Source organism: Mytilus galloprovincialis, chromosome 2, assembly GCF_965363235.1.
Source record: "Mytilus galloprovincialis chromosome 2, xbMytGall1.hap1.1, whole genome shotgun sequence".
Classification (NCBI taxonomy): Eukaryota; Metazoa; Mollusca; class Bivalvia; order Mytilida; family Mytilidae; genus Mytilus; species Mytilus galloprovincialis.
In genome coordinates, this window is record NC_134839.1 from 8,795,798 (window position 1) to 8,822,846 (window position 27,049).

General features: G+C 33.2%; 3 protein-coding genes across 3 annotated transcripts in view; all 3 read left to right on the top strand.

Moving 5' to 3' along the window:
- Positions 1-5,301, top strand: part of LOC143061982 (uncharacterized) — a 31,421-nt gene extending 26,120 nt beyond the window's left edge. Inside the window, exons 19-20 of the mRNA XM_076233837.1 lie at positions 314-431; positions 4,383-5,301. Coding sequence (XP_076089952.1) covers positions 314-431; positions 4,383-4,396 — 132 coding nt within the window. The 3' untranslated portion in view covers positions 4,397-5,301. The remainder of the gene's footprint in view (positions 1-313; positions 432-4,382) is intronic.
- Positions 5,302-16,265: 10,964 nt separating this feature from the next.
- Positions 16,266-18,677, top strand: LOC143061984 (uncharacterized). Its single transcript, XM_076233838.1, has one exon. It carries the CDS (start codon positions 16,266-16,268, stop codon positions 18,675-18,677), a length of 2,412 nt encoding a protein of 803 aa, XP_076089953.1.
- A 98-nt stretch (positions 18,678-18,775) lies between these two features.
- Positions 18,776-21,706, top strand: LOC143061985 (uncharacterized). The gene has a single exon (XM_076233839.1). It carries the CDS (start codon positions 18,776-18,778, stop codon positions 21,704-21,706), a length of 2,931 nt encoding a protein of 976 aa, XP_076089954.1.
- Positions 21,707-27,049: the final 5,343 nt, after the last annotated feature.

Sequence of the window (27,049 nt, forward strand, 5' to 3'; positions counted from 1 at the left end):
TCACGAATAGTTAACTAAAAAAATAATTGCCAGTGATAAATTTTTTTGACAGATTTCATTTGTTCCTTACCTTCACTTTATGCGTAAGTGATTAAGCTTATGATTTCATTAGAATAATTAATGTTTATTTTTAAATGTCATGAATATGCAAATTTACTGTGAGTTGTGATGGTCCATCTTGTATTTGTCAGCTGACATCTTTGATTCATATGTTTCCCCCCTATACATTTGAAATGCACACTTACATTAACCCAAATAGAATTGTATTTATAAATCTTATTTGTGTTCTAAATGTACTCAATTAAAATTGTAGGATAGAAATAGGTCGCCAAGTCCTGGCCAGTCACAACGTAGTTATTCAGCACAGAGACATAGATCAAGGTCGAGGTCAACAGATCGTGCATCTAGTCCATTATTTCCTGACAGAGAACGTAAGTTGTTTAATTCGTCTTCTTTTTAAATTCAGTAAATAGTACTTATAATGCATATCTTTTCACTTCAGGGGGCTCCTGGGTATAAATCAAATTTTTTTTCTAATATAGGATTTCGCTATATTTTTTTATAAATGAACTTTATCATATACTTAAAAGAAAAATGAAATAAAAAAATGGGGTCACCGTTCATTTAAGCTTACAATCTGCCTCCGGAAGAAGCTTGCATTTTTGTTAATGTCCTTTTTTTCTGTTGAACTAATAGGAGAAATAGGGGACCGGTCAAAATTTATCTACACATAGGACCGGTGCAAAGTGCAGTAGGACAGATACTTTTTTCCGGAATCGCTTTTGTTGGGACATCACTTTTTTCACAGATAATATCCATAGGACACAAGTTTTTTTTCAAACGATTACTTTGAAATAATTTTTAATACATTTATAACAAAACTTAAAATAACAAGTATAATATACAATATGTAAAAATAAAAATTATTATATAAAAATTCAGATAGGCATCTTTAATTTTTTTTATAACTTTTTCAAATCAACTTGGATTTTCATCAAACTATGCAGTTATCTTAGATATATATCAAGCTTACTGAATCCCATTTCATTTAGTTTTTTGTTGTATTGCTGTAAAATTTAAGAATTAAAGTAATCTTGGTAAAAAAAGCTAGGATTTGCAATTCGGACAAAATAGAGATGGTACACTTTAATTTTTTTAATATTTTTTTCAAATCAACTTGGATTTTCATCAAACTATGCAGCTATCTTAGATATATATTAAGCTTACTAAATCCCAGGTCATTTTGTTTTTTGTTGTATTGCTGTAAAATTTAAGAATTAAAGTAATCTTGGTTTAAAAAAGCTAGGATTTGCAATTCGGACAAAATAGAGATAGTACACTTTAATTTTTTTTATAACTTTTTCAAATCAACTTGGATTTTCATCAAACTGTGCAGCTATCTTAGATATATATCAAGCTTACTGAATCCCATTTCATTTAGTTTTTTTGTTGTATTGTTATAAAATTTAAGAATTAAAGTAATCTTGGTAAAAAAAGCTAGGATTTGCAATTCGGACAAAATAGAGATAGTACACTTTAATTTTTTTAATAACTTTTTCAAATCAACTTGGATTTTCATCAAACTATGCAGCTATCTTAGATATATATTAAGCTTACTAAATCCCAGGTCATTTTGTTTTTTGTTGTATTGCTGTCAAATTCAAGAATTAAATTAATCTAGGTCAAAAAAGCTAGAATTTGCAGTTCGAACAAAATAGAGATAGTACACTTTAATTTTTTTTATAACTTTTTAAATTCAACTCAAACTATGCAGCTATCTTAGATATATATCAAGCTTACTGAATCCAATGTCATTTAGTTTTTTGTTGTTTTGCTGTAAAATTTAATTTCACTTATATTGTGAAGTGCAACAAACATACATCATGTACATCATGTACATTACATCATCCAACAAAGTAGCAAAAATTCGGGGGTCACATCAGGTACATTTTCTGTAAGTGGGAAAATGTTAAAGCAATTATTACCATTCCTAATAAAAAACACATTCCAAGGCAACCTATGGGTCTTCAGGTTAAAATATATATAGAGAGTTCAACCAAATGCTATTGAGTTTCATGTTTCTCCTGGAACTTGTTTTTATAATTAATAGTTAAAGGTTTTGATAAAATTCTATAAGATACATGCAGCTTCATTAATTTTTCAGTTTAACAAACACCTATTTGTGGTTTGATTGCATTATGCAATGTCTTTGTTTTTTTCAATGCTATATTCATAGTATAATTTATGATAATGCCATGCCTGTAATTGTATGTGAATCAACAAAATAAAACATGAAACTGTTGCTTTTGATCATATTATAAAGACAACATATGTTAAATGCCTCTATTAAGTATACTTTTATTTACAATACATTGGAAAAGTAGGATAGGACACCAACTTTTTTATTACTAAGTTGGCATAGGACATCATTTTTTTTCAGTCAGAAAGCGATAGGGTTGTAACTTTTATTAAATGTTTTTATTTTTTGCACCGGTCCTATGTGACGATAAATTTTGACCGGTCCCTAGAGGTAATATCGAAATAAAAAAATAACCTAATTACAGAAATCGCTTAAATTTTACCATATCATAAAGTAATAACTAATAGTGTAATAAATAAAATTTGTAATGAAAAAATAAAGGTTCAATTTTTTGCTGAAATTTTTGTACCCACGAGCCACCTTAAGGATGTACTTAGGTGAAATTCAAAAAATCAAGACTTTAAGTAGGAAGAGCATTAGTTAATGTACAAAATAAGCTGAAAATATTGATAGGTCATGGAACTCTTTTTCAAGTTATTTGATATTTAAAATAAGACTGACTCGGACTTTTACCTTATATATGCATTGGTATTATTTAGGTCTCAAGTCGAAAGAAAAAAAAATCAAGAATCTGCTTAAATATTGGCAAATGACCTTTTATCAGCTATTAAGTCTTATATGAAAAGATAAATGGGTGTTATGGGGCAAAATATTTTACATTATATTGTAAGGAAAAAAACCAAGGAGTCCGAACATCTAACACAAATTCCAAAACCTCACCTAAGTTCATCCTTAAAACAGGAAAAGAAAACAAAACCCAATCTTTATCTGCATAATCTTTCCGTTTTATTAATTGATTTTTTGTCGAGCCTGCAACTTTTGTTCCAGAAAGCTTGACATAGGGATAGTGATCCGGCGGCGGCGGCGTTAGCTAACTTCTTAAATGGTTTATATTTTAGAAGGTGAAAGACCTGGCTGCTTCATACTTTGTATATAGATGCCGCATGTAATGAAGTTTCCGTCAGTCACATGTCCAATGTCCTTGACCTCATTTTCATGGTTCAGTGACCACTTGAAAAAAAAGTTCAAAATTTTTGTAATGTTAAATTCTCTCTTATTAGAAGTAATAGGATAACTATATTTGGTATGTGCGTACCTTGCAAGGTCCTCATGCCCGTCAGACAGTTTTCACTTGACCTTGACCTCATTTCATGGATCAGTAAACAAGGTTAAGTTTTGGTGGTCAAATCCATATCTCAGATACTATAAGTAATAGGGCTAGTATATTTGGTGTATGGAAGGACTGGAAGGTGTACATGTCCAACTGGCAGGTGTCATCTGACCTTGACCTCATTTTCATGGTTCAGTGGTTATAGTTAAGTTTTTGTGTTTTGGTCTGTTTTTCTCATACTTTATGCAATAGGTCTACTATATTTGTTGTATGGAATGGTTGTAAGGTGTACATGTCTAGCGGGCAGATGTCATCTGACCTTGACCTCATTTTCATGGTTCAGTGGTCAAAGTTAAGTTTTTAAGTTTTGGTCTTTTTATCTAATATTATATGCCAAAGGTCAACTATATTTGGTGTATGGAAATATATTATGATCTATATGTCAGTCCCGCAGGTTTTATTTGACCATGACCTCAATTGGACCGTTCATTGCACAGTGTAAAGTTTTTGTGTTTTGGTCTATTTTTCTTAAACTATAAGTAATAGGTCATCTATATTTGTTGTATGGAAGCTTTGTTAGCTGTACATGTCTGCCTGGCATGGTTCATCTGACCTTGACCTCATTTTCATGGTTCATTGGTCTTTGTTTAGCTATCTTGGTTAATGTTAAGTTTATGTGACAGTTTTAATCAAGCTTCATACTTAGGACTATCAACATAATATCAACGATTAGTAAAGAAGGCGAGACATTTCAGTGTGTGCACTCTTGTTTAAAGTAATATATATGTTTAAAATTTTCCATTTGTTTTTTTTTTAAGGCTTTTTATACTTTTTCCTTTTTCTTTATCAAAGAAATGTTCTACTTTATAGCAAGATTTTGACTTGATATTTACACATCTTTCACTTCTTTTATATCTCAATAACTTCCAAAATATTATTTTTTATTTTTAGTATTAACAGCATGAAGTTTATATGGGAACAAAAAACATTTTCGTGGTGATAGCTGACAGCAATGATTTTTATGGTCAGTGGTAGAGATAGGCAGCAGACGTTCCAAAGTTATGATGAAAGTGCATTTGATTTCGTTCCTCTCAGCATTTATCCATAGCAATGGTTGCAAGACATTATTAAATGCTGGTTTTGCAACATTTCGTGAAAAGTTTCTGTGATATTTATTTATTCTTTTATATTTATATTTCTAGAAAATTTACATGTTTTCTTTTAGAATGTCTTTGTCATTTTATATAAACTTTTAACACTGAAAATATTCCGTCCAGAATTTTCTATGTTTAATTATACCACATTTTTTTAGATAAAAACTTTCTTTAGTTATCATAGCAGTTTTATGCAATGTAAATAAAATTTAAACATCAATACAAAAATCATAAAACAGTATTATTCTCATTGCATAGTGACTTATAAGTTCTGAGAATGTATTTATTTATTTAGATATATTTCCATACATAGCATGGATGTTTGAATTTATAATGCATTTTAATTATTGAATGTTTACACATTTTAAACTAAAGTATTTTTGAATAACGATTTGATTTATAAATCTTCAATCATGTACTTCCTGTTTTTAATTTTTTACCTAAATTTTCTTTAACCTATATGGATAATTTAGAAAAGGATATCTATTTTAGAAAAACAAAAACTCTACAGAGATTACTATTTCAAATGATATGGATATCATTTTAGATTTAATGAAATAAACCTTTTCAACACAGTTGGACTTTTAGAATGTAATAATTGTAACATGCTTATGTATTCAATAATGAAATAATTGATGATTTATCTATTTGTTTAGTGTTAGTGCCAAACGTACACAAGATTTCGAGCATTCTAAATAAATATTTATTATATGTAATGTACAAAATTATTTTGTTTTTTTTTACCAACAAGTTACTGAATAGCCCCTCAATGATTATATAATTTCAATTAGATAAATGGAATGAACTTTACTGCAAAAAGTAAAATCACAAAAATATTGAACTCTGAGGAAAATTCAAAAAGGAAAGACCCTAATCAAATCGCAAAATTAAAAGCTGAAACATATCAAATGAATGGATAATAACTGTCATAGTCCTGACTTGGTATAGGCATTTTCTTATGTAGAAAATGGTGCATTGAACCTGGTTTTAAAGCTAGCTAAACATCTCACTTGTATGAAAGTCACATCAAATTTTTACAATGATGTGAGAACAAAACATACAGACATGATAGGTAAAAATGTCAAAATTGTGTTATCATTAATCACTATAAAAACAAACCAATTCTGCTCTATGGTTGGGTTGTTGTCTTTTTGACACATTCCCCATTTCTTTTTTCAATATTAAATGTTACAAAAAAGCAAGTGATGCACATTTCAACCATTCCTGTCTTTGAAAATCCAAAACCTGATACACATGTCAGTGAGCTGATCATACAAAAATTGACCTAAATTTCAAGTCGTGACTTATTGTCATCCATTGTACTGCTTTCCATCTGTGAATTCATGAGTTCGACTTATAATGATTAAAGTTTCTTTATAGGGATGTTTATTACCTATTGTTTTTTTTTTCAAAGAAGGCAGGTTTTCTTTGGATTTAGAAATTGTTTGAAGATTTTTTGTTCATCAACTAAGATCGTCTCATTTAATTCAAGTTTGCTTCATTTGATTTTATAATTTGTTCACACTTTGTTCTGGTTCCCTAAGAAAAAAGCTTTCAGATGGAATGTTGGTTTGATATATCCGTTGTCATTGACTACATTTCCATAATTTAGGAAATGCATAGAAAATGTGCTTTTTTAACATGATTTTCTCATTTATGAGTAGAACAATTATATTTGGTATATTGAAACATTGCAATGTATACAGTCTTAACATGTGATATTCATAGATTGTTTAAGGATCAATGATCAACCTTAAGTTTTCAATGTAAGCCAGTAAAGTCACATTTGCTGGTAGTATAAGAATCGTATAAGATCTAGATCAATTCTATTGGGTGAATGGATGACCTCGTTTTATTGTCTTGACTGTAATGCCAGACATACAGAATACAAACAGCTAGGGAGGACAGCATAAAAAAAAAGGTTATAGATACCATAGGAATATTAAAACAGCATACCTGCCAACTGTCACTATTTGAGGGGGATTTCCCCCATTGAGGCTCCCAAATTGAAATTTTGAATGAGCAATTTTGTCCACAATTTTAAACAAAACAACTAATATCACAATGACATGAGGCTAATAAAAGTATGAAGAAGCTAAAAAACAACATTTAAATGTATTTGAAGGCCTCCTTGAAGGTTTTTTAGGACTATGACAGCCATCTTGCACACAAAACCCCCATGGGCATTTTGAAAAGTTGGCAGGTATGAAACAGGAAAGAGAAGCAAATCCTGCTCCATATGTTGCAGCTGTGGTGTTGCTCATGTAAGTATAACTACGATGATGGATCTTACTTGGTAGGTCACATACATGGAAAAGAGGACAGGGTTGTGGATTCATTTATGGGCATTATGTTTTCTGGTCTCTGCGTCCGTTCGTCCGTCTGTTCGTTCCTTCGTCCGTCCGTTCGTCCCACTTCAGGTTAAAGTTTTTGGTCAAGGTAGTTTTTGATGAAGTTGAAGTCCAATCAACTTGAAACTTATTACACATGATCCTTATGATATGATCTTTCTAATTTTAATGCCAAATTAGAGATTTTACACCCATTTTCATGGTCCAATGACATAGAAAATGATAGTGCGGATGGGGCATCCGTGTACTTGGGACACATTCTTGTTTCTACTCTCTTGTTGGGATGTTGTCTCTTTGACACATTCCCCATTACAATTCTCAATTTCATGTCGTAAAGTTTTGTACTCAACTGAACCTCATTGTTAATTTATAGTTGCAAGTCAAGATTAGAGGCAGACTTACCTTTATCCGTTGTATCATTTATTTCAAGTTTGATGGGGGGAGTAAAATAACAAAAATACCAAACTCGAAGTGAAAATCAAAACGAAAAGTCGTTTATAAAATCGCAAAATCAAACGCTCCAACACTTCTATCTTATGGAGAACATCTGTCACATTCCTGACTTGGTACAGCCATTTCCTTAAGTATAAAATGGTGGATAAAATCTGTTTTTAAAGCTAGCTGAATCTCTCACTTGTAGAACAGTTGCATAAATTCCATTATGTTGACAAAAATGTGTTAGGATAAATGGGATTGATGCCATTCAACATAATTACCAAATTTTTAATTATTTAGTGAGAGGTATCTTCATAGAAAAAGGTCCAAATATAAACAAGTCTTTCTGATGATTTGATGCACTTGACATTTAGTCTGTTTACTGTAATGCTTTAAAAGTAAAAGAGCAATTATTTGTTTTATCCTGAAATCACTGATTTACAGAACAAATAAAAGTGAATGAAGCTTATGATCCATTGATAGTTTGGTAGGCATACTGCATGTGAATAATAAAGGCAACAGTAGTATACCGCTGTTCAAACTCATAAATCCATGGACAAAAAACAAAATCGGGGTAACAAACTAAAACTGAGGGAAACGCATTAAATATAAGAGGAGAACAACGACACAACACTACAATGTAAACCTTGCCATTGGTTCTCAAGAAAATCGAATACAATTCAGATATTAGAACTTCATTCAATTCTGGTCTAATTATAAGTTGGCGTGTATGCAATCATTCCTATAATAATTTGCAGTAATGAAAAAGATAAAATGTTTCTATTGAGAAATTTCAAGAGCATGCATCACTCTCATGGTAACTATGCCATGTTGTGAACCACTTTCTAACTAAATACTAAGCCTATTTCCTCCCTTGGGGAAAGAAGCTACAGACTCTTGATGCTGACTGCTCATTAAACAAGTTCAACTCTGCCATATGTTTAAGTGCCACTGGAACCTTGTCAAAGAAATTGTTGTACACTAATACTTTTTTACTCATAGGGAATAGGGATTTTTCCTAGTAAAGACTGGCCTTTGAAAGCCCTTGTTAATGTTCTTCATTTTTATGCCCCGTCTACGATAGTAGTAGGGGCATTATGTTTTCTGGTCTGTGCGTCCGTCCGTCTGTCTGTTCGTCCGTCCGTCTGTTCGTTCGTCCATCCGTCTGTCCCGCTTCAGGTTAAAGTTTTTGGTCAAGGTAGTTTTTGATGAAGTTGAAGTCCAATCAACTTGAAACTTAGTATACATGTGCCCTATGATATGATCTTTCTAATGTAAATGCCAAATTAGAGTTTTGACCCCAATTTTACGGTTCACTGAACATAGAAAATGATAGTGCAAATTTCAGGTTAAAGGTTTTTGGCTTCAGGTTAAAGTTTTTGGTCAAGGTAGTTTTTGATGAAGTTGAAGTCCAATCAACTTGAAACTTAGTATACATGTGCCCTATGATATGATCTTTCTAATTTAAATGCCAAATTAGAGTTTTGACCCCAATTTTACGGTTCACTGAACATAGAAAATGATAGTGCAAATTTCAGGTTAAAGTTTTTGACTTCAGGTTAAAGTTTTTGGTCAAGGTAGTTTTTGATGAAGTTGAAGTCCAATCAACTTGAAACTTAGTATACATGTGCCCTATGATATGATCTTTCTAATTTAAATGCCAAATTAGAGTTTTGACCCCAATTTTACGGTTCACTGAACATAGAAAATGATAGTGCAAATTTCAGGTTAAAGTTTTTGGTCAAGGTAGTTTTTGATAAAGTAGAAGTCCAATCAACTTGAAACTTAGTATACATGTTCCCTTTGATAAGATCATTCTAATTTTAATGCCAAATTAGAGAATTTATTCCAATTTCACAGTCCTTTAAACATAGAAAATGATAGTGCGAGTGGGGCATCCGTGTACTGTGGACACATTCTTGTTAACCGGATTTTTGTGACAAAAATGTCGGTTATTGATTTAGGAATGTACGGCGGGCGGTCGGGCAGACGGGCGGGCGGCAAACAAATGTTGTCCGTGCATTTACTCATGAACCGTTCATCCAAAGCTTTTAAAATTTTAATATGTTGTTACTGACAACAAAATGAAGGTCAAGTTCAAAAATGACGATTTTGACTTTTACCGTTCAGGAGTTATGGTTCTTGAAAGATTGAAAAATGGCGTTTCCAGTCGTGTCCGTGCATTTACGCATGAACTGTTCAATCAAAGCTTCCCAAATTTTAATATGTTGTTTCTGATGAAAAAATGGAGGTCAAGTTTAAGAATGACGATTTTGACTTTTACTGATTAGGAGTTATGGTTCTTGAAAGATTGAAAAATGGCGTTTCCAGTCGTGTCCGTGCATTTACGCATGAACTGTTCAATCAAAGCTTCCCAAATTTTAATATGTTGTTACTGATGACAAAATGGAGGTCAAGTTTAATAATGCCGATTTTGACTTTTACCGTTCAGGAGTTATGGTTCTTGAAAGATCAAAAAATGGCGTTTTCATTCATGTTGTTGCATTTACTCATGAACCATTCAACCTAAGCTCTTTCAAATTTTAATATGTTGATACTGATGACAAAATGCAGGTCAAATTTGATATTGACGATTTTCACTTTCACCGTTCATCAGTTATGGTTCTTGTGATATTGCCAGGATACAAATAAATGTTAATAAATCCGGTTTGCTGTCGTTGTGACAGCCTCTTGTTAGATACTATGGGGGGTTTAGAGCTTGTTTATTTTACACTTATCTTATGTGTTGTTGGATTGATGCCTGAGAAACATATTCCCCACACCTATTATACTTCTATTGATTTAATAAGATTTTTAAAATATTTTACTTCTTGCAATTTATTGATAATTTGAAAATGAATTACTTTCAGCTACATGATTTTCATCTGATCAAAAATCCATCAAGAATTTTCAGGTGACATTCAATTTTCTTTTTTAACTTGGATCTTAAAAGAGAAAATGATGCAATTTGATTTACATAGGATTGAATCGGAACACATATATGCTACTCATTCAAAACATAAAGAGGAATTGTTGTCCAGGATTTCCTATCATATATGTAAATCTTAACCTTAACAATCCTATAAATTAACAAATTTTCATTTGGCACAAGTGTTTTGAAAGAAGTTAGAAATGTCAAAAGTAAGAGACAAACAGACAGAAGGACTATAAGCATTATAATTAATCCCAAAAGTTCCAGGTTTCGTTGGGAAAGGTGAGCTAATAAAAAGTGGAGTTATCAATCTTATAAATACATAAACTTTTTCCCAACTCATCATCTATCTAAAATGATGTCATTTATCTTCAAGGATTTGAATTTCTTCAATAATACATTATGTATAACATTCATATATAACCTACTTACCTGAATAAACAGCTGATAAAATATCTATTTATAAACTTAAGTTGTTATTGTTCCTGTTTTACCTGAGAAATAGAAATAAGAAGATGCTTTTAAACAGTAAAACAATTAAAAAATATATCAGTGTTTATACACAAGTAGTGAAATACTTTTTTTAAACACATGTTTTCTCTAAAGACACAACTGATTGGACTAAACCACTGAATTTGCAAAGCATTAACACTTTATATGTAAATGTACTTAACTACAGCTACGTAAAACTACATTTTCAGCATGTATATAACATTTAAAAACTGAAAGTGTTAGTGGAGACCAATATCCACTATGTTTGGCACTGCGATGATAGTGTTATCGGATCATTGAATGCAATGAGAGACATCTAATGCAATTGTATTAGATGTCTCTGAAATCAATGGTCACGCCACCTTGAGATCTCTATCTCCATTTAGTGCCCTTCTTAGGGCCCAAAAAGGGCACTAAATGGAGAAAAAGGTATTGACGTGGGGTACCTGACCCATTGCTGAATGAATGCTGTTTCAGTGTGGCTAAGTTCTAGCCTGGTTTCCCAGCTGCTTCCTGTAGACAACAGGAAAAAGCTGGGAAACCAGGCTAGAATATAGCTGTACACTGAACCGGTATTCATTCAGCACTGGGTCAGGGCTAAGAAACAGGTGGGTACAAGATTTCCGTTTTGTTAAAAAAAATTGAGTGGATATGTTTTTTCTTTTTCAACCAAATACTATGGCTTATTTTGGAAAAATAATCTAATGCTAAGATCCTGCTGGAAAATTGCAATCAGTTTATCAGAAAAATCTGATAGGACTTTTGATTTACATGCAAATTTTGTGGTGAGTTAGTGACATTCCTTATCAACAAGTTCCAATAATGTAATACTAGTACATAGCATAACATTTTAGAGGTAGAATTTTTCAATACAAACCATCATGGCATGTGTAAATCCAGAGCACTACTGTACTCTTATCAAAGTGATGGAAATCACTCATGGAAAGATTAGAAGAGTAGTTTGAATTATTGTATAGTGGGGGAAAATGAACATTAATAAAGCACTATTGCTGAAAATTGCATTAACAGCAGGTCTTTGGAAGGAAATGTGCTTTTCCAGTATGCGGATAAAATGAGCTCAAATTAAATAATATGGGTCTCTTAATTTTCACAATTTTATTTAAACTGCAGTTTATATCTTATCGAAATAATGTTGCCTGTTCTGAACATGTTTCAAAAAAACAAAAAATTGCAAATCAAAAATTGTTCTAGTAAATGTTACCAACTATCCTTGGAAGACATAAAATCTAGACCAACAGCTAAAAACTTTAGAGTGTCAACAAAATAATCTAACTAGAGGCTTTAAAGAGCCTGTGTCGCTCACCTTGGTCTATGATCATACTAAACAAAGGACATACATAATAGATGAGAATAGAATTTTTATGAGAAAATTATGTTTTGGTGATGATGATGTGTTTGTCAATCTTGCTTTACTGAACATTCTTGCTGCTTGCAATTATCTCTATCTATAATGATTGGCCCAGTAGTTTCGGTGGAAAATGTTAGTAAAAATTTACAAATTTTATGAAAATTGTTAAAAATTGATTATAAAGGACAATAACTCCTTAGAGGGTCAATTGACCATTTTGGTCATGTTGACTTATTTTTAGATCTTACTTTGCTGCAAATCATTGCTGTTTACAGTTTATCTCTATCTATAATAATATTCAAGATAATAATAAAAAACTTCAAAATTTCCTTAAAATTACCAATTCAGGGGCAGCAACCTAACAAACAGTTGTACAATTCACCTGAAAATTTTAAAGCAGATAGATCTTGACCTGATTTCCTCAACAATTTTATCCCTGTCAGATTTGCTTTAAATGCTTTGGTTTTTGAGTTATAAGTCAAAAACTGCATTTTACCCCTATGTTCTATGTTTAGCTATGGCAGCCATCTTGGTTGGTTTGCAGGGTCACCGGACACATTTTTTTTAACTAGATACCCCAATGATGATTGTGGCAGTTTGGTTTAATTTGGGCTAGTAGTTTCAGAGGAGAAGATTTTTGTAAAAGATAACTAAGATTTACGAAAAATGGTTAAAAATTGACTACAAAGGGCAATAACTCCTAAAGGGGTTATTTGACCATTTTGGTCCTGTTAACTTATTTGTAAATCTCACTTTGCTGAACATTTTTGCTGTTTACAGTTTATCTCTATCTATAATAATATTCAAGATAATAACCAAAAACAGCAAAATTTCCTTATAATTACCAATTCAGGGGTAGCAACCCAACAACGGGTTGTCCGGTTCATCTGAAAATTTTAGGGCAGATAGATCTTCACCTAATAAACAAATTTACCCTCTCAGATTTGCTCTAAATGCTTTGGTTTTTGAGTTATAAGCCAAAACTGCATTTTACCCCTATGTTCTATTTTTAGCCATGGCGGCCATCTTGGTTGGTTGGCCGGGTCACCGGACACAATTTTTAAACTAGATACCCTAATAATGATTTTGACCATGTTTGGTCAAATTTAGCCCAGTAGTTTCAGAGGAGAAGATTTTTGTAAAAGTTAACGACGACGGACGACAGACGATGGACGCCGGACGCCAAGTGATGAGAAAAGCTGACTTGGCCCTTCGGGCCAGGTGAGCTAAAAAAAGTGTTTCCCAGACTAGAAAACTAAAACAGAAAGGCATCATATATAAAATACGTTCATTGGCATATGGAAGGGATAAATGAGCAATCCAATTGGTTTTTATTTTTGAAAAAAAAAAACTTCTTATTCATTTTGTTCGATATGTTGGGTTTTTTTTCTCAAAAATTCCCTATTTCTATATGATAGGAAACAATGTGATCCCCTATATTTTAACCAGTTCAATATAGGTTATTATCAAAAAAACATGCAAAACTATGTTATATGGTACGTTTAAGTCAAAAGACATGTAAATATATCAAAATGTATCAAAATAACACTTGCATACTAGTATGTTAGATATGAATGTTTTGTGATACACTATATACAGTTTACAGTATAAAATGTTATAAAAACATCCTTACCGTAATGTTATCTTAAACCCTTGGATATAGCCAGAATCAACTGTTATTTTTTACTATAAATCCTTTCAGACCTGAAATAGGACTATTATTCATATCATTTGTTATTATGATTTATCACTTTTTATTGCATTTTGATACATACAAACATGCTTTAATGGTTTGGGAGGTGTATGTTGGTTTTATAATTAAACAAGAATGTGTCCTCAGTACACAAATGCCCCACTCGCACTATCATTTTCTATGTTCAGTGGACCGTGAAATTGGGGTAAAATCTCTAATTTGGCATTAAAATTAGAAAGATCATATCATAGGGAACAAGTGTACCAAGTTTGAAGTCGATTGGACTTCAACTTCATCAAAAACTACCTCGACCAAAAACTTTAACCTGAAGCGGGACAGACGGACGAACGAACGGACGAACGAACGGACGGACGGACGAACGAACGAACGGACGCACAGACCAGAAAACATAATGCCCCTCTACTATCGTAGGTGGGGCATAAAAAATCACCAAAAGGAAAAGTTTTATTTTTAAGTCAATGGTGTAACCAAAAGACAATTTGGTAGGGTAAGAGTTATCTTTCTCAAGATTTCAACATTTGCAATAGTGTTTCCCTTAGCAATGTTACCTGTAAGCATGTTATGCAATAGAAAACAAACATTTACGTTGAAAATTTAGTGAAAAAAATCTTAAAAGTAAATAAAAGCTATATATCATAAATGAAAATTGTGTCCATCATGTCCATGGTGTACCCTTATAAAAATATTTTTTTGAAAAAAATTCCTGAACTTTGAATTATGAAATATATATTGATTATAGAAACATGCACCAGTAACAACATATAGAATAGGGGAATGGAACGATTATTTCGTACCTGAATCTTAAAATACACTTTAAAATCATTGATGTTACTGTCAATAGTGAGACCATTTTGATAAAATAACACCATTGACCAGTTTGATATAAACACCACTGAATTTATCATGACAATTAGCATTGTTTTGTGTTTCTTTTATGATTATCAAACGAAACATCATATTATTTATGAAAAACAATACTTATTTAACAATGTTTTAACAATATCATGTATTACATATTATACAAAGTTTTCACAAACTGATGCATGCTGGTAACACCAATGACACTATTTAGTAACACTATTGATCTTTTTTTAGTAATGGATGTTATGTTATATAATTTGAGATTTTTTAGTCTAAGAATTATTTGTTCATCTTTTTCTTTAGTACCATACCTGTCAACTCACCCGTTTTTTGCGGGTGACACCCGTTATTTTCACCTCTCACCCGGGAGTTTTTCTTTACCCGGCGGGTCCCGGGAATTTCTAACATTACCCGTTTCACCCGGATTTCTGGCCGAATTGTTTCCGGTATTTAGAAGTAATACGACCTTCGGTTTTAGGTGGCACGGTAGTATTTGCACTTAGTATTTGCATTCCAGAATTTAGGTTGCTCTTTTGTGTACCCTACTTAGGTAAATGTATCTAAAGAGTGTGATTGGACAAAAAATACAGTATCAACTGAACATACTTTCCCAAACTGAGGGATGAATCAGGTGTAGAAAAATATGAAATAATTTTACATACAGATGAAAATGAATTTTTGAGAATTTTTGAGAATTTTGTATTCACTGCACCATAAAATACCTAAAAGTACTAGTGGCCTTAGGTTTTTAAAAATAGCAAAAAAAGTAAACGGTCATGATACATATTCAAATTCATTTCTGAATAGTAAAATGAAAGTACTTCAGTTAACTGTGAATGTAGAATTTTTTGCAGTGTTAGAAAGTGGTGAAAATTCTAAAAAGGCTATCATTATCCCTTATGGGCCAGGAAATACTACCGTGCCACCTTTATCGGTCTTTTTCAATGTAACCAAAAATCAAAATGTAGGACTGTTTACCTGAGCTACGTAACGATATGAAGAGACAACACAGCTACAAGATGAGTTCAGTGACTATCAGTTGACCCCATTAGATGAACTTCCACTTTGCACTTCCCCTGAAACTGACATTGGTACATTTTGGGGAGAAATGTCCAAGTTGCATGACATTTTTCTTAACAAGCCAAGATTTTTTGTTTTGTCAAAACTTTCTAAAACATTACTGGTTTTGCCAAACAGCAATGCAGACAGTGAGAGGGCATTTTCTTTAGTAAAGAAAATAGCTACAGAGTTTAGGGCTGATCTTAATAAGGATACACTGTGTGCTCTTCTTTCTTGTAAAATGAATACACATTTGCATTGCTATGAACTGAAACCAAGTGCAGTTCTTTTAAAGAATGCTGTCGGGAATTTAGCGCGAATATATACATGTTAACGTTGCTACTTGACTTATGTAATTTTGACGTTACTTATATAGCAATGGCTAGACGTTAGAATAAACACGATCTATACACAACGCATTTTATCTACTTTACACAACATTTATGGTGCCGTGACTGTCGGAAACAATGGAATCGAAGTTAAAAGCAGTACGTAGAGGACACAGAGGGCAAGTTACAAAGTTATTCAAGAAATTCGATGAGATTGAAAAGAATTCGGACTTAGACAAAGACGATGTGAAATTAATTTCGGATGCAATTGAACAGAAACAGAGGACTATCGTGGATTTGAATGAAAAGATACTGGATTTAACGTCGGAGGAGGATGTAGCAGAGGAAATTCAAGAGTCTGATGAGTATATGTTTAATTTAGAGTCCAAACTTCGGAAAATTAGAAAAATATATTCTGATTCTATTTCTCAAAATGTCGCATCAACGTCTCTAGATCCAAATGCAAATAGTTTTATGCCATCTTACCCCACAAATTCATCGCTTACCAATGCCAATGTTATACGCAGCAATGAAACTGAAATTAATGTACAGCAAACCAATTTTGATAACTTTCGCTCCATGCAAAATACCCATCGTGACTTGCAGTCTACAAATAACTTGTACAACCAAGGCTTTTCTTCAGTATCAAATAGCAGTCAAAATCACAGATTACCTAAACTTGATTTACCTCACTTTGATGGGGAAATTTTACAATGGCAAACATTTTGGGATTCCTATGAATCAACTATTCATTTCAACAGTACTTTGACCGAGATACAGAAATTTAGTTACTTGAAGGCCCAACTCCATGGCCATGCCGCCCAAACTATTGAAGGTTTCGCACTGACAAATGCCAATTACACCACTGCCGTTAATTTGCTCAAAGAGCGTTTTGGATCGCCTCAAAAGATTATTCATGCCTACATGAAAGCTTTAATGGATCTTCCTTCACCGTCAAATGATTTAAACAGCCTAAGGAGGTACGGAGACCACCTAGAAACGTACGTAAGAGGTCTTGAATGTTTGGGTCAAACACAAGAAATGTATGGCGCGCTATTAGTACCTATAATTATTAGTAAACTACCAGTAGAAACGAGAAAAAGTATTGCCCGTGAATATGATAGCGATCATATAACTCTAAATAACCTCAGAAAAGCCATCACAAAAGAAGCGAGAATTCTTGAAGCGGGACAATTTACCGACCGCGAAGGTTTACATACTACCGCTACATTTCTGACCGAAGCTCGCAATAAAACTCAGCGAAATTTCAATACAAACAATCCACGTTTCAATGATAAAAAACGTCCTTGCATCTACTGCACTGGTATACATTTTCCGGGAGATTGCACGATAATTTCTGACGTGAATGAAAGACTGAACATCGTAAAGCAAAAGAAAAAATGTTTCAACTGTCTAGGAAACCACGGTGTTGCCGAGTGTAAATCGCGTAACCGATGTAAGAAATGTAACAAGAAACATCACACCAGTATTTGCGGGGAACAAGCTACAGATGGAAAAGGACAGGACAGCAAGGAGAAATCAACCGTTGTAAGCTTGGTAAAAACAGAAGAACCAGAAACTGCAGTAATGTATACCTCACAACACACAAGTGTTTTATTGAAAACCGCTATCGCTACAATATCATACGGGAAACAGATCACAGAAGCTAGTATTTTATTTGACGAAGGTGCCCAACGTTCATTCATCACTCAGAGCATAGCAGACAAATTACAGATAAGACCAAGCGGAAGGGACACAATTGAACTGTCAGCTTTTAGAGACAAGGAGAAGAATATACGCCATTTGGATACAGCAACCGTTCAACTACATACTGACAAAGGTGATATTTTAAGCATTAATGCATTGATTGTTCCAGATATTGCAGTTCCACTTCAAAACCAGACGAAATACTTTACACGCAATTTGCCATACTTGAAAGATTTAAAGCTCGCACATCCGACAAATAACGCTGATAGCTTTGAAATTTCACTCTTGATAGGAGCCGATTACTATTGGGATATAGTTCAAGATCACGTGATAAGAGGGAATGGACCTACAGCCGTAGCATCAAAAATTGGTTACTTGTTATCTGGACCGGTAATAAGAAACGGAGAGAAATCCTTAACTTCATCAATTCTTTTGAATGTTACTTCACACCATGCAGAGGAAAGCGATATCGAGAAATTCTGGAATCTAGAATCGTTAGGAATACGTTTACCACAACAGAACGATGAGGAGAGTTTTGTAAAGACTTATCAACAAGACTGTATCAAATTTGAAAACGAACGTTATTCTGCCAAGTTGCCATGGAAACTGGATCATCCGGACTTACCTTCCAACATCATGATCGCTAAAGCAAGGATCGAGAGCACAATTAGAAGACTAAGTCGTGAACCACATTTACTTAGAAAATATTCAGAAATTATTGAAGATCAAATGAAGAGAGGGTTCATAGAGAAGGTAAACGATGAAAACGACAATGGTAAAAGCACTCACTATATACCACACCATGCCGTAAAAAGGATTCGACAACAACACCAATTCGTATAGTGTACGACTGTAGCTGTAAAAAATCACCAGATCACGCAAGTTTGAATGACTGCCTAATGTCAACCCCGCCAGATTTGAACGACTTGACAAAAATAATAATGGGATTTAGAACCAAGAAGTACGCAATAAGCACGGACATTGGAAAAGCTTTCTTACATATCGGATTAGATGAGAAAGATCGAGATTTTACACGCTTTTTTTGGTTGAGCGACACAGATAATCCCAGCAGTACTCTTACAACATATCGATTTAAATCTATTTTGTTTGGTGCAACAAGTTCACCGTTCATCCTTAATGCAACACTACTTAAACACTTGGATGCATGCAACACAAATATATCAGAAATTATGAAGAATGACCTTTACGTGGATAATATTTTGTCCAGTTTGGAAAATGAAGATGACGCCGCAAAGTATTTTGTACAAGCCAGATCATTGATGTCGGAGGCTGGATTCAACCTTCGTTCATGGAGTTCAAATTGCTCAAAACTTACAGATTTAGCCAAACAATATGACGTATGCGAAAAAGAAACTTTTGTCAAAATACTTGGACTGAAATGGGATACAGTTAAAGATACGATCACTTTTCAAAAAGTCGACTTATTTGATATTGAACTACCAAATATTACGAAACGTGAAATTCTTAAACAGTCGTCACGTATTTACGATCCGCTAGGATTACTTAGCCCTGTATCCGTACGAGCAAAGATTTTAATGCAGACATTATGGGAACAGAAGTACGAATGGGATGAGCCACTACCATTAGAAATACAGACAACATGGAAAAATTTAGCCAAAGATTTGGAGAAAACGACTTATACAGAATTGAAAAGACCGTATTTTCCCAATTTACCAGATCAGAAAACCCAACTTCACGTTTTTGTAGACGCTAGTACAACTGCATACGGAGCAACTGTTTACATATGTAACCATCATGAGTCATCATTAGTTATTGCAAAGAATAGAGTAGCACCGTTTAAACAACTGACACTACCACAGCTGGAATTAATGGCCGCATTGATTGGAGCACGACTAGCCGATCACGTCAAATCAGTTCTACACATAGAAAACATAACGTTTTGGTCAGACAGTCAGATAATACTACAGTGGTTATCAACTTCAAAGCAATTAAAAAGGTTCATACGAAATAGAGTAACGGAAATACGCAAATTGACCAATACACAAGAATGGAGATATTGCCCAACGAAAGATAATCCAGCTGACCTTCTTACTAGAGGACTCAGCGCGTCACAGTTTGAACAGAATACACTATGGTTCAACGGACCCGAATGGATCTCTGATGCATCAAAATGGCCGTCATGGAAGCCAAATGACACAACGGTACTACTTACCAGTACAGATATAGAAGATTCAAGTACAGCGGACAAAGAAATAGATAATCAACAAGGAATACACCAAATTGTGCAAATTACTAGATATAGTACATTATCAAAATTACTACGAATAACAGCTTATCTATTAAGATTTATACGAAATTGCCGTTCGCCAATATTACAGAGAAATAAGGCGAAATACGTTTCAAGAGAGGAATTGCAGGATGCAACAGAGTGTTGGATACTAAATTGCCAAAGAACTTCATTTAAGGACGAAATGTTACACTTGAAATTAAAGGATACTAAACCTACTGTTTTAGTTAGACAACTAAGATTGTACCTGAATAACAAAGACGCAATTTGCCGTGGAGGGAGAATTCATAACGCACCTGTTTGTGAAAATACGAAATTTCCTTATTTATTACCTAGAAGTCATCATTTTACGAAATTAGTTGTTCTTGATATACACAAGTACATGAAACACTCAGGAGTTTTATCAACAGTGACTCAGATACGACAAACTTACTGGATACCCCGAATTCGCCAATACGTAAGAGGAATTTTGCGAAATTGCGTAATTTGTCGAAAAATCAACAGTAAACCATATACAGCACCCGATCCTCCGCCACTGCCAAAAGTTCGATTACTTGAAGCACCGCCTTTTACAATTACCGGCGTAGACTTTACCGGAGCGCTGTACATTAGAGATACACATGATATTGAACACAAGGTTTTTATATGCCTATTTACTTGTGCTTCAACGAGAGCCGTACACCTGGAAGTTGTACCGGACTTATCAGAAAAATCATTTTTACAAGCCTTTAGAAGATTCGCTAGTCGTAAATCTAGACCACACACCTTGATATCGGATAACGCCTCGACATATTTAGCCGCCTCGGAAACATTAAAGAAATTAACCCAATCACCATCGCTAAACGATACGTTGTCAACATATGGAACAACTTGGAGATTCATACCAAAAAGAGCGCCCTGGTATGGTGGATGGTGGGAACGCTTTATAGGAATTACAAAAACTTGTTTGAAGAAAACATTAGGCAGATCTTACGTTACCATGGATACACTTCAAACAATTCTGACAGAAATAGAAGCGATCATTAATGATAGACCATTGACCTACGTATCACCGGATATAGAGGACGAGGAGCCGTTAACTCCGTCACACTTGCTGTACGGAAGAAGAATAACTTTAACGCCGTATCCACAACCGAATATTGAATACATTGCCGTGAATAGTGGAAAACAAGAACTGCATAAACATTTGAATAAACAGTCGAGTTTAATGGAGCATTTTTGGAACCGGTGGAAATCCGAGTACATAACGACTCTTAGAGAGTTTCATCGCCAAACAGGAAACAACTTACAAACTATACAAGTTGGAGATGTAGTGCAAGTCCAAGATGATAAATTACCGAAAAACCGATGGAACATTGCCGTTGTTGATGAATTGATCACCGGAAACGATGTTTTTACACGAGCAGCTATAATACGAACTAGTGCAGGACGTACTTCGCGTCCTATAGTAAAACTGTACCCGCTCGAAATCCGAACAAACATTAACAACTTAGATGACAACAATGACGATTCTTCAACAGATAGATTGACAAGAGTTCTACCAAAACGAGAGGCATCTGTCCGAGCTCGAGAGAACATCAAGAAATGGACTACCCAAAAGTGATAGACTTCGTTAAAAGTGAAAGACTTCGTTAAAAGTGAATTTAATAAGTGAATTATTTGAATTTGTTTTAGAAAGACATTTTAATTATTTAATTTTCAGAAATATCTATTCGATTGACATTTAAAGTAATTAATAATTTCATATTTTAACTTTTGCCGGCCCCGAGAATGTCGGGAATTTAGCGCGAATATATACATGTTAACGTTGCTACTTGACTTATGTAATTTTGACGTTACTTATATAGCAATGGCTAGACGTTAGAATAAACACGATCTATACACAACGCATTTTATCTACTTTACACAACAAATGCCAAGTCTGCTACTATGGAATATAACAATAGTCTGAAATAAACTTGTATACATGTTCTAACTGTTTCATATACATATTGACTATATAAATTATATATGTAAACATATTTTTGTTCTTCAGTTGAGCCCACAAAATGTCGTACGCGTTATGACCTGAGATTTTTTTTCTCAATGCAGGTCATGACCTGACTTTTCATTTTCAGAGGTTGACAGGTATGTAGTACGGTGTTCTAAGCTTTGTGTTCATAACTTAATAAAAGTAAATTTTGAAATGTGATATCAATGGTGATACTTTGTGAACATATATTTGTTCCGCATAATACTTGTTTCCCCTGGAACAAATGATGGATAACAAAAGTTCTTTTGAACAAAAATTACATAATATTAATTCCACCTTAATAAGATATTTTCCTGGAACTAAAACAGCATATGGTTTCATAATATTTGTTTTTTAAAGAAGAGTGTCATTTGATTTTTTAAACCTGATTACATCTTAATTAATGTTCACCTCACATGACATTTACCTGTACATGTAGTACATACAAAGAATGGAGTCTGAGGAATACATTTTTTTTTTACATATTTAAACAATGGCTCTTATTCTAGACAAGGTATGAAAATGCCTGTACTTTATTATTGGAAATTTACTTCCATACATTTGTAGCTAGAAATAATTTTGGATATTGTAGTATATATTCCTAGAACTTTGATCATATAATAAATATTTCTAGAACTTTAATTATCTAATTACCATGATAACTATTCCTGGAACATTTATAATATAGCCAATATTCCAATATGCCTGCAACTTTTTTTAATATAACAAATATTCCTAGAACTTTTATAATATAACAAATATTCCTGGAATGTTTATAATCATGATGATATAACAAATATTCCTGGAATGTTTATAATCATGATAATATAGCAAATATTCCTGGAGCTTTTATTATATAAAATATTGTCCATACTAATCATGCTAATATTCCAAAGAACTTTTAGCATATGACAAAAGTTCCATTGGGAACTTTCCTTATGTAATATTTTATCCTTTGAGAAGGAAAATTTCTTATAGCATTGGATAAAATATTATATAAGGAAAGTTCCCAATGGAACTTTTGTTATATGCTGAAAGTTCTTTAGAACAAGTATTATGGGGAACTTATATTCTGTCACACCTTTTGTGTCATTGGTGTTACTAAAGGGGTCAGTGGTGTTACTATATAAAAATGTGACATTTTTTATTTTCATTCAGAAATGAAAGTGTTTTTAAGTTGTATAAGAAGGATTAAGTATATAATAATCATTTAATCTTATACGTTTTACATATATTCAGTTTAAGTGATTTTGTTTTGTATTTACAACGGCCATAATTAGCACAGTCAACTTTTATACAACAACGTATTCTGAAATTTATGTTTGAATAGAATGCATAGCTATATGAATATGTCAATAAGTAGTAAACCTATAAAACAACAAATTGGAACAGTTGTTTGATGTTTAACAATAATATTTATAACCTAAAAGTATGTTTAAAATTGGTAACACCATTGACACGATTCTATCAAAAGATGACCTAAAATTGGTAAAAATGAAGAAACTCTTCATTTTACCCATTGCATATTTCTGAATATCGTTGCTACCATTCTATAGAATAGATGGACACATTTAAATGTTTTAAACAACGACATCATTTTTCAATAATTACCTCGTCGAATTTTACACGTTATTTGATACTGACCCATAACTGTATTGTTTGAATCGGTGGATTATGTCAGTTTGGTACGGTCAAGACTTTTGGTAAAGTTAACATACTTATAAGAGAGTTGTATCGCCTTAACCAGGTTATTCGCATTCCGTAATTTTGTATTATATATATATTAGTTTGTTTGTTCTCTTGTTTTTGTTACCAATCGATGTACATGTGTTGGAAAAGAGAATTTATTAATTTGAAAAGAAGTTATTTGCTAATATGCCAGAGTAAAGCATTAAACTCGAGTATAATCTATAAATTGTGATCTTATTATAATATCATATGCTGGTAATATGCAACTGATTATCACAAGAAAATAATTAACAGTCTGAAGACAAAAGGTTATTTTTGGATAACGGGATGTTAAACAGTCCCATTTTACACTACTTATATATATATATATATATATATATATATATATATATATATATATATATATATATATGTATATATATATATATATATATATATATATACAACTCGTCTAAACATCAACCCAACAATGTTAGATCTGTAAATTTGCTTTCGCAAATTTTTGGTTCTTCCCTCGCCGGGATTCGAACCCATGCTACTGTGATATCGTGACACCAAATCGCCTGCACTGCAGCCGTCCCGCTAGATCACACGACCACCTTGGCTCTCTAAAAAAAGAGCTTTCGCTGGCCGTGTGTTACCTTTCTTCGTCAGTTTTAATCTAGCGGCGTACTACAGTACATGATATATAAGGCATGAAGATGTTATTGTTACAGATCAGCTAAATTATCTATAGTAAAGGATCCTACAAATTAATGTAATATACAGTCACAGAAAATAATTATATTTATAAGTACGTCTGAGTCAGTGACAACTCTACAACAGATGTATCCATCGGATCGCCATTAATGATGGTGATACATGGCTGTGTACATAATGTATATACAACTCGTCTAAACATCAACCCAACAATGTTAGATCTGTAAATTTGCTTTCGCAAATTTTTGGTTCTTCCCTCGCCGTGATTCGAACCCATGCTACTGTGATATCGTGACACCAAATCGCCTGCACTGCAGCCGTCCCGCTATTTGGTGTCACGATATCACAGTAGCATGGGTTCGAATCCCGGCGAGGGAAGAACCAAAAATTTAAGATTGAAATAAATTCATAAAACACATTTAAATCTAATAAGTTGTCATTGTTGACATCTGTTTTTGTAGGATCAATGGAGTAATTTCTTAATCGTGTTAATGCTAACTGTATTGAAGACTTGCTCATTTTGATAGATCAGTGGTCTAAATTTTACACGTTATAAAGATAGTCGGTAAGATAAATTCGTTACATAGTGTGCTAGCCTTCATCCCCATATGAAATTTACTGACCCCATATACCGTATTAGCCCTTACCGAAAAGTAAGCCCTGCGGCAAACATTGCCGCAAGCTTGCAGCAAACATTTGCTGCAAACTTTCCGCAACCATTTTACCATGCAAATGAAGTTTGCGGCAAGCTTGCGGCAAACATAATTATGCAAATTAGATTTGCCGCAAGCTTGCGGCAATTGTTTGTTGCAAACTTGCGGCAAACTTGCAGGAACTACACATATATACCAATGTCATATGTGTACACATTCAATTTATTTATTTCATATTACATAGCAACATTTTTAAAAAGTCAATTCCTGTCCTTATACAAACAGTCAAAAAGTTCTTGCAAACTCGTGAGATTTAAGGAAATGCATATGTATGCATTTGAGTTTTGAAAAAGTGGCAGGAGTCATTCTCAAATGACATAATATACCTGTATTAAAAATGAAAAAGGTAAAATCTCAAATGTGTATTGAGTATAAAGCTAGGTAATTATTGCATTACAGAATTTAACTTAATCTTAAAAACATGATCATGATGGTGCAGTACATCAGTTACAAATTCAAACTTATAATAGCTTAAGTTTTTGAATCACACATACATGTATATATAGTTGCTTACTTAATTATGCATGATGCTTAATTATGCATGATGATAACATTAATCATTTTATTAAAACATGCAGTTCTATGAATCATGTGTACTTACACAATTACATACTGATTATCCCATATTATTGAACCAAAATGCCTCCTTGATCTTTTATATGTGAAATGCATTTCCAAACACAACCAACATGACCTAGCCACAATTTCAAATTGTTAGCATCCAGGAAGTGCCAACTAGGCATGCCCAGTCAATATTGTGTAATTCCTGCAATGTTCTGGCAAACATATAGAATGGTCAAAGTTTTCTGCAATCTTGCGGCAAACATATTGAATGGTCAAAGTTTTCTGCAATCTTGCGGCAAACATTCTTTATTATTTTAAACTTTCTGGCAATCTTACAGCTAACATTGATGTTTCTGCAAACTTGCTGCAAGCTTGCAGCAATGTTTGCCGGAAGTTTGCAGCTAGCGGCAAACATCTGTAAACACTATTTTCTGTGTTCCTGCAATCTTTTTGTTTTTGCCGCAAGCTTGCAGCAAGTCTGCTGCAAGTTTGCGGAAAACAATTCAGTTTCATTAGGGAGGTCACTAGCACACTATGTAACTAATAATGTTCATGAACCGATTCTATGTTTTTCGTCTTTTGTTTTGCATAAAAATTATGTATGTAAATGTATATATTATATTATTACATAGAAATATAATATTTCCCACAGAAATTAAAGTAACCAAAAGTTAGCGTGCAATACATTCTATTATTGTATATTTTGACTTGAATTATCAGTGGCGGATCCAGAACTTTTCCTAAGGGGGTCCCGCTGACTGACCTAAGGCGGGGGCCCACTCCAGTCATGCATTAGTGATTCCCTATATAATCAACCAAATTTTTTTCCATGAAAGGGGGGATTGGATCCGCCTATGATTATTCAGAGGCATGAGGGGAGATTAGTATTGTACTAACTGATTTTTACCTCTTTGAATAAAGTATTTATTATTTTATATTATTATTATAAGTGTTCCTAATGCCTATAAATATTGATAGAATCTCGATATACCTCCAAATTCTGATACTTAGATTACCTGAATGAATTTATGAATTCGTGGAACTAAAGGGAATTTCTGTCTATAATAAAAAGAACTGATTTAAAAAATCATGAAGATTAAATTTTGAAAATTGAGTCTTCCATGTAGTTTTATAATTTCGATTCTTAGAATAGAGAAATACAATGGACTGGTTTTCGGAATAAAGATCTCGTTGATAATTTATGGAAAAAAATCCGTGTTCATGAATCCTGCCATTCCCATACTTGGTTTAATTTTATACACTGGAAGTT